This window comes from Nesoenas mayeri (genome assembly GCF_963082525.1).
Source record: "Nesoenas mayeri genome assembly, chromosome: 2".
In the NCBI taxonomy this organism is placed as follows: domain Eukaryota; kingdom Metazoa; phylum Chordata; class Aves; order Columbiformes; family Columbidae; genus Nesoenas; species Nesoenas mayeri.
This window is the reverse complement of record NC_137543.1, coordinates 147335203-147344252: the sequence shown is the minus strand read 5'-3', so window position 1 is coordinate 147344252 and position 9050 is coordinate 147335203. Positions and strand designations below refer to the sequence as shown.

At 47.3% G+C, this 9050-nt stretch overlaps 1 protein-coding gene across 1 annotated transcript; it reads right to left on the bottom strand.

The window, feature by feature from the left end:
* Positions 1 to 233: 233 nt before the first annotated feature.
* Positions 234 to 4645, bottom strand: BAMBI (BMP and activin membrane bound inhibitor). Its single transcript, XM_080340694.1, has 3 exons — positions 4525 to 4645; positions 1388 to 1678; positions 234 to 929 (listed from the first exon to the last, which is right to left on the bottom strand). The coding sequence occupies exons 1-3, from the start codon at positions 4598 to 4600 to the stop codon at positions 511 to 513; spliced, it is 786 nt and encodes a 261-aa protein (XP_080196820.1). The 5' UTR covers positions 4601 to 4645; the 3' UTR covers positions 234 to 510.
* Between the last annotated feature and the right edge of the window lie 4405 nt (positions 4646 to 9050).

The following is a 9050-nucleotide window of genomic DNA, read 5'->3' as shown; positions in this document are numbered from 1 at the left end:
TCACAGAATAGGTAAACAGACTCTTGTTTTCAGACTCTGTTATGCATGACCTTACCATGCATACCGCCCTGATTTGTTTCCTGCCATGCCTCCCCCAATTTTTTTTTACCAAAACAAAAAGTCACAAGCAAGTTTCAGACAAAATATATATATATTTAAAAAATCTTTACAGTAAGTCAGGAAACATAGGAGCTTGCATACGGTTTATTATAATAATTCAGTTCTCAGCTCCCTACAGTTCAGATAACCCTGGTGACAGTGTTTACAACTTCTAATTTTTGCTTTCATAACTTTAAAGCAAACAATACATTTGAGTGTATTTTACTCTGTGCAAATAAGACAACTTTTGGAATCCTTCAGAAGAAATATCCAAGATTCTGTTTGCAGAGGTCCTTTGTTTCTCAAAGATGATTTATGAGAGTTTTTAAGATAAAGTGCTCCTGTCCAGCAGAACCCAAAGGCCTTCAAGAGTTCAGAGAGTAAGTTTAGCTGAGATTAAAAAATAATTGGTCATACAAATTCCAGCTTCCCATGTCCGCTGTACATTCCCCAGTGGACTAGCGAAAGAATTTTATCATTGCTGAGGTCTGAATGTCTCATTTTATCACAGGTCATGCAGCAGTTCTCGTGACCAGTCACAGGCACCATGCATTCCAAGTCCAATTTTGCCACCTGCCCTTTTTTTGAATGATGTCCATGAAAACTATAGTGCAAACGGGAAAGCATTTGCTGTCGTTGATCTTGTAGTCTCTTATTTTCACTCCTGAGCATTCGCAAGGCCAACATGATAAGGAGCACTAAGATCAGCCCACCAGCTATAGGAACAGCAATTACAGCTGCCCTGAACCACAACTCTTTTGAAGAGGTCAATTCCTGCACCTTGGTGATGAGATTCCTGCTGCTGTCGTGTTGATATCTGCTCCCTTGTCCTGTGAAGGGTAAAGATGTGAAGCTTATTTCAGTATCAAGAACTGGTTTATATATAAGCACCTCCCTTAAACACCACACTGATAAGTTTAAGGAGACACAGTTACACACTCTGCAGTATCTACAGTAAATATTCCTCTAAATATGAGTTTCTAAGGTTGGTTATGACATGGAAATTCTAACCCTGATAGTTGATTTAACTAGGAACACCCCTACCATTGCTTCTCAGAAGCAATGTCAAATTGGCAACACAGACCTCTAACATCAATGCAGACAAAAAAAAAAAGCTACTCAGCCAGGATGTTCCCCTGCATCCAGCCATCCACTTCTCCCACTGGTGTCTCTGCTGACATTAACAACTACATCAATAGCAGACATACAAGTCTGGGGGTTTTTTTCCCCCCACTGTCACCAGCCTGATGTCCAAATGAGATATTTCCCCAAAGCTTTCTTGTCCTACCTGAAGTATCGCCTCTGGAAGGAGATAAGACGTCATGTAGTCCTCTGTAATTGCACATATCTTCATGACAGCATTCCAATGTGGACACAGCAGTGGTGCCAGAGTGGTTTTGTGCTTGTTTGGCTTGGCAGATATCAGCTGTGCTTGCAATAGAGTCCAAGCAGCCATGAGTAAGTGGAGAATGTGTATTCTGAGGATTGAGCAGTCTGGAGAAGCAGGCACTAAGCTCAGATTTGCACATATAGCCAGTTGCGACACAGTGTGCAGCATCACAGTAGCATCTGATTTCACCTAAAAAAATAAAAATTGTGCAAGAAAGGTGAAAATTTGCTCCTTTAAGGACACCACACTATGTATTCTTTTTAGCCACAAGCATTGCACAACCAAACTCAAGTGCTGCTTTTGAGGTACTCCTCTGGACTGTAAATCCAGAAGAGCAGTGGTTGTTTCCTTCCCATTCCTGTACAGTGCCTACCTCCATGTAACCTTAATCCCTGCAAATGCCTTGAGGCACCTGTTTTAATTACTAGTACTACAACACTTTGAAATGAACCAAGAACATTTCACTGAAACGGGGTAGGGGAAAGGTATGTAAGGAAGGTCACAGTGGCTTTTTTTCCAAGGTAAATAACTAACAAGACCATTTTATAGCTACTTCCACTCGCTGTCAGTAGTTGCACTAAACCACATCTAAAATGAAATCCCAGCTTTAAAAGCAATATGCACCTTTCATACTATAAGAAAGTCGCATCTATGTTTTAAACCATTAATACAGGAACAACATTCTACTTTTATATATGTAACTCTTATTTCAAATGAGCCTAAGCACACAACAAAAATACTAGGTTTAAATATTTGATTGACAAACAAACAAAAAAAAATCAGAACTGCTGAATTGTTTATTACCTCTCAATACTGTGTCAAAATTTAAAAGGTTTAACTAACACCTTATAAAGCTATTAGCTAGAACCATTACCATCCCAGTCAGGAAGGTTTTTACTGTGTAAAACTGGGCAACTATTTGCAATTTCTCCAGAAAGAGATAAATTCTTTAAGTAGCCATCCATGTAAAAAGGACTTTTTATCAGTATTATAGAACAGAAACACTACAATTTGTAGTTAATCTTTCCGCCAGAGTCAATGTCTCTCAACTCAAATGTGAAGCTATTAAACCAGGTGAAACTGTGAGGCTAAAAGCTCCCCCTTGCCCCTCCCCAGTTCTGCATGCAACCCAACATGCGGTCAAAAGGGGAAAACACTTAAACTGAAAATCCTCTACCAGCTCTATGAAAAATCTCTCAGGAAACCTCAAATATTTCTGAAGGAAGCGATAAAAAAGTTCCCTTCATAAAACTCTACATTTTGTGCTCTCCAAACTACTCTGGTACGAGTTATACACAACCTGTGGTGTATGGAAAAATTACTCTTTCTAAGCAAGTTGCAATCCAACCATAATTCAATGTGCCATCGATCCAAGGTTTAGGAGGAAGCCAGACTTTGGAGCCATCCTCAGAAGAATGGACTTAAAGCTACTTCTAATGTGCCTGGTGTACTTGCCAACATAGTGGCACCAAGGCTTTCAAAGTCAACTGAATTGTCAGACATCTTCCTTCTATAGCTTGCATTCCAAAAATCAATCTACAGGCTTGCCTACTGGCACCCATTCTTACAATGCTTCCTCCCACCCCACACCCAAATGTTACAAATCGTCCCAACCAAGTTAAGTTTCCTCTCTTCAGCCTACCTTAATACTTTCCCCAAAATGCTACTGCAGGCTCCAAGCCTTTAAGTTCCTGCTGGTCTTTAATAACTCTGCTTAATAGAAGCCAAATGACGGAGTGTCTCACTGTCTCCAGTCCAATTCTCTTGGGCTTTTAGACCAAGTAACCTAATTTTTCGTTAATTTGCACACATTGTCATCCAGCATGTTATGGAAAAAAAGACTCAATAATAAATTTCTAAGCATTCTATGTGAGGTCTTCCCCTAGCCTCTCTGAAAAATATAATTTTCATTGGTTTCTCACTGTATGAGAGTTAAAAATGAGATGCAAACAAGGAACACCACCAGAGCTGACAGTCCTTCCATGAGTCTTTGCACAGCTCGGCAGGAAAGTGAAACAATACACATACTTAGATTTTAACTGTTTATACAATCCCGCTTAAAATGCTACATTTTATTGATCTAAGACAACCTTACAAACAAAATGTGACAGGCTAGTCATCAGGTTAATTCAACTGCATTTTAATTAAAGCCACGTTTTTGGTGAAACAGAATGAACTCTGTATTACTGTATTAAAACAGTGTTTCTGTCAAATCATAAAGTTTCTTCCTGTGCTATGCAAAAGGCCAGAAAGGGTATTTAGTATTTTGAAACAGTGAACAATGCACTTCTGTTCCCTCCTCCTTCTTGTTACTGTAAGTAGCTACTAAAGAAAAATGTCTGCTTTTAGTCAAGATGGCTACAGGAGAGACTGCAGGCTTCTCTTAAACCTTTTGAAGTCAACTGCAGCCAGAAGTCTGTGATCCCCTAATTATATCATTATCAGCCACATAGTTTCAGTATCTGCGACTTCACATCACTCAGTCACTCCCTGCTCTGCACGTTTTGATGGGGCCAGCAGGCTCCCCCCTGCACGCTGCAAGGGCTGTTATTCAGGGTTAATTACAGCCTGCCTCCCAAAATAAATAAATACCGTCGCACATCATCGCAGCGCTAACCTGTCCTTCAACCCCCTCCCCGGAGCACGGCGACCACGGGCGGCCCCAGGGCCGCCTCCGCCCGGCGGGACGGAGGGCGCTCGGCGGGCGGCTGACAGGGCAGCGCGCTCGGGGCGGCTGGCACCGGCGGCCAGGTGGGACGCGGGGGCCGGGCCCGCGCAGCCCCCGCCGCCGCCAACAAAGGCTCGGTGAGGAGTTCCCGAGACAGCGCGGGCCTCGCCGCGACCCGCGCCTGCCGGCCTCGGCCCCGCTGACCCCACCGCCGCCTGAGCGGCTCCTCCGGGCCCGGCCGCCCCCAGGCCCCGCACCCTCTTTCCCTCAGGCACCAGGTCCCCTCGGGCGTCCGGCTTCCCCAGGCGCGGCTGCCCCGAGGCGCCAGCTCCCCCTTGGACTCCCCCGTCCCTCGCCGCGGCCTCACCTCTGGTGAGCAGGACGGCCATGGCGCACAGCTCCAGTTGCAGCCAGATGAAGATGTAGCTGGAATGGCGATCCATTTACCCGCCCGCCCGCCCCACGGCGCGACGCCGCTCTCCACAGCCCGCAGCGCAGGCACGGCCGAGCCGCCGCCCGCCCCTGCCCCGGCGGAGCACCGAGGAGCCGCTCGCCCGCGGGCAGAGCCGTGGCGCGGCCACCGCTGCGGCGGGCAGGGCGGATGGCCGTGGCTCCCTGCCTTTCCCTCCCCGCTTCGAGACGGCGGCTCCGTCCCCAGCAGCACCGAGACCGCCCAGCCCCGGCAGCGCTGCCTCACTGACACGGCGCCGGCGCCCCCCGCTCAGTAAATACTGCCGGCCCGGGCGCGGGCCCGCCCGCCCCGCCCCATTGGCTGTGCCGCTCGGAGGAGCGCGGGGAGCGCCGCGGGCAGGTCCGCCCCGCCCCGCCCCGCCGCCGGCGGCCCCGCCCCGCGGCGCGACGTGACGTGACGTGCGCTCCGCCCCCGGCGCCCCCGGGCGGCTCCGGCTCCGGGAGCCGCGACCGCGCCGGCTGCCAGCCCCGCTTAATTCAATAATGGGCACTAAGTGCAGGTCCCCGGCCCCGGGCTCCCCGGGGCTCTGCACAGATAGAGATCGCTGGCGGCGCGGAGCGGCCTGACTCGCTGTAGTGGTCTAGGGGCTCTCCGGGGGCGCCAGGGTGAGCTCCGCCGACATCCCTCGAAATCATCCCCTTACGGAGGCGGCAGCGCCGAGTTTCATAAGCAAATGCAGCGGCTCTGGCTGCGAGCTTGGCGGAGCCGTGTTTAATGAATAAACAGCAGTATAAACCCCTCTCTGCAGGATGAAAGGCAGAGTCAAAGGGAGAGGCGGCCGAACCCTCCCCGTCTGCGCTCGCCACCCCGCGCTCCCGGCGCTGCCACCGGCCCCTCGGCGCGGCCCCGCTGCCAGCCCTGCCCCGGCGCTCCAGGCTGTGCGAGGATGCAAAAGTGTTGCAACACGCGGGATGCCAGAAGTTTCACTGCAGCCGGTTTTGTGGGGTTTTGGGGGGGTTTGGTTTGGTTTGGTTTTTTTCCAAGGTTATGAAAAACCTGTGTTTGGGCTTGATGAGGTGTGGAGGTAACAGCAACTGGGCTGAAAGCAGAGTGTCACTGTGGTCTGCAACCCACCTGCACGGCCTGGGATGGACTGTGCAGCTTGCGGGGCTTCTGCGCCTCCCTGGGATCTTCCAAACTGATGTCACATCCATTGTGAGACAGCAGACCCATGGTCAGAGCCGTCAGTGAATACACCCTGCGGTAATGCTACCGTCCTTCCACAGTGTCCTTTCAAAAACCAGCTTCAAGTTCACTTGGATGGAAGCACAAAGTGATGTTCCACCACCAGTCTCTGACACAGCTCCTGTGGGTCATGTTTAGCTTGGACAGTTTTCCTTCACATGTTTGTCCTGAAAACAATGTGCCCCATAGTTAAAATTTCTTTGCTAATTAAGTTTTCTCCTTTCTTTTCTCATTACATTTTATAAGCTTTGTTTTCTGCAGCATTTGCACGCTGTTTCCCATTTATGGGCAAAATGCTTTAAATATTTGGGTCCACAGCTACTGTTAAAGCTGCTGGATGATGTGTAGATAGTAAGTTAATTGCAAAAATTACTTTAGAATTTTAATTGGAAATGTTTTGTGAGTCTTTAAAGTCATTTTCAGTTCAGGACATAATACCTTGTGACAGAGACATTCCTCCTCTGAAAGAGAAAGGAGGAAATATGAAATCTGAGATTGAGATAACCCCAGTTTACTTTGGCAGAGAGGAACAGACTTGATCTCAAGCTAATTAGTGCTGATGCCATCACACGTTATAATGGTTTTTTACTGCGAGTCTTGCCATTTGCATATGTATAAGATAGATACACGTGTGCTGCACCGCAGTCTTTACACTTATGTTATACATATTTGCACTCCACCACAAAGTAATTTTCTAATTCTTGTTTCTGTTTAGAAATTACAAAAACAGTGAGATCAGCCAAGCCATATCTCCCACTCTGGCACCAGCTATCAGACACTCATTTGCACACATACAAAAATATCATTCATTATAACTTAGAATCATTACAGCAACATGCGCAATTCTGTTTCTTCTGTTCCTACCACTGGTGACAGGCGCATTTAGCAGATCTCATTTGTTATACGTGATACCGACAGACTGGAAATGGCTTTTATTCGTGGAGCCACATTACTGCAGTAAGTAACATGAGAGACTCCCTGAATATTATAAACATCCTGGCCAAGGGAACATGAGCAGACTAACAGAGGGCAATGTGCTTGAGATCAGTTTTGAGCAGCATATTTCATTGACAGATGTCAACTTTGAATTGTGAGCTACAATTTACTGTAAAAAAAATGCTTATTCTGTGTATTACAGGCATGCCTGAAGTGCCACGAGTGATGGAGGGGCAGCAGGGCTCACTCCCCACCCCTGGTTCCCCGCAAAGCAACTAATTTGAAGATCCTTTGGGGAACCTGTGGATCAAGCCAGGGTGTCAGGAGGGTTTGACTGACTTACCATGTGTCCTCTCTCACTGGTAGTTTGATCAGGGAGCTGCAAGGATTGTGTGGGGTCCTCTGACAGACCATAACATAAACAAAATAATTCAGCTTCTGCAGTGCTAATTTGCTTTTGTTTTAGAGGCAAGAGCAAACAGGACCAGATTGGCCTTGAAAAGGGGACAGGAGACAGACCCAGCACAAAGCAATAATAACAACGTGTTCTGCAACCAGAAGGAATGTGGGATAATGACTACAAGGAACCATCAAGGAAAGCGTCAGGAGCCTGAGGCCGCATGACGTGTCTCCAGCAGCCATGGGAGAGCAGCCTGGAGCCTCCACTTGAATGGACTATGCAGCCCCACAGAGCACAGGGCTGCTCCCTCCCACCAGATAGGGTGAAGTCCTTTGAAGCCAACCCGAATGAAGGACCTGGTTGCAAAATCAGCCTCTGGGCACTTCAGGGAAAGGGACTGCTTTGGGAAGCATCTCACTGGAACACGTTCCTCTCTGCCTCGGCTCAAAACTGTTTCACAGATGCGAAATTTTATCTTTAAGAAGATGAACCAAAAGAAGGGATCCATCCAAAGAGGCTCTGCAGGCCACCCAAATGCTGGTTTGGTTCTTTTATTTCACAACCCAATAGTTGCAGTGCCAAAGCTTCTGCCAGGAGGACTCAAGAATTAATGAGTCCTTCTTAAAGACCAATTCAAACCAGCACCCAAGGTCCTGAACTATTCCAGACCAGGACTTCTCCTATCAAACAAGCAGCTGCTCAGTGGAGGTCCTGCTTTTTCCTACAATCCCATTCAAGAAAAGGCTCACTCTTTGCCACCAGGAGCATGTGAGCAGAGCAGCCATGCAAGAGTCTACCTCCCAATGCCAGCTGGTGAAATCCCTCCGATGAAACCCCAGACTACATCCACCACTTTCCTCAGAAGCTCCATGTGCTTGAGAGCCCCAGTGCAGGCACGAGAGGATGACTGGTATGAGGGGTTTAGGTCTTTCCTAGATCAAGGAGGAAAATAAGACACGCCAAGACAGAGGCCAACCTAGCAGCACTTTCTGAGTACGACTGAATGAAAGAAAAGCTCCCCTCTGACTCTGCAGAAAAAAAAAAAAAAGTCAATCTCCTTTCTTTGTATTGCTTCTTTCATATATTCCCTGTCACATGAATTGGCATCAACACATGTCCCTGCTGCTCCTGTCTACCATGTGTGTGCCACCAGCAGTGGCGTGCCTGCAAAACTGACTAAATGGAGTTGAAATCTCAGCCTTCAGGTGCCCCTGATTTAAGCAGCTAGCCCTAGAAAAACGGTTTGCAGTGGAAAGTAATTCCTTCATCTGGCAGCTTTAAACATTGCCACGAATTCCTCACCTTTCATAAACTTTTCTGGCATGCTGGCAACTCACCACCATTTCCCCCAAATGTTTGGATGTAACCCCACAGTTTACCTCTAACAACAACCATGTTAATACAATATCTCTGCCTGTTTGAACCCTTCCACCAACTTCCTCCCCAGTTTAAGAAAAAAAAAAAAGGATAAGAACTGCAGTTTGGAAATCCATCCAGGTTCACCTCTATAGTCAGGGCATCCCAGCAGCCCTGTCCTAGGGAAACTCTCATTCCTTGAGGAGCTGAGGATTTGCATACTGCTGGATTTACATGTGCACGCTGGCATTTGCCGGTACTGCCAAATCAGATGCTGATTTCACTAGCAAGGACAGGTTAGTACTGCTACACTGCAGTCATTTCAAATTGGTGTCAGAAGCAACATTCACGCACCACATCCATTCTTTTTTGCACCTTGCAATTATGATTCATCTGGGAACTTCTCATTTGGAAATTATAAGCAGTTAAAAGCATTGGGACTGTTTAAAGCTTCTTTGGAGCAGTATTAATCAGAATTTTTTTTTTCTTGTTAACTGCTCAACACCAGCCAACAAACAACTTTCTTTTCCCAGTTATTTTGCTA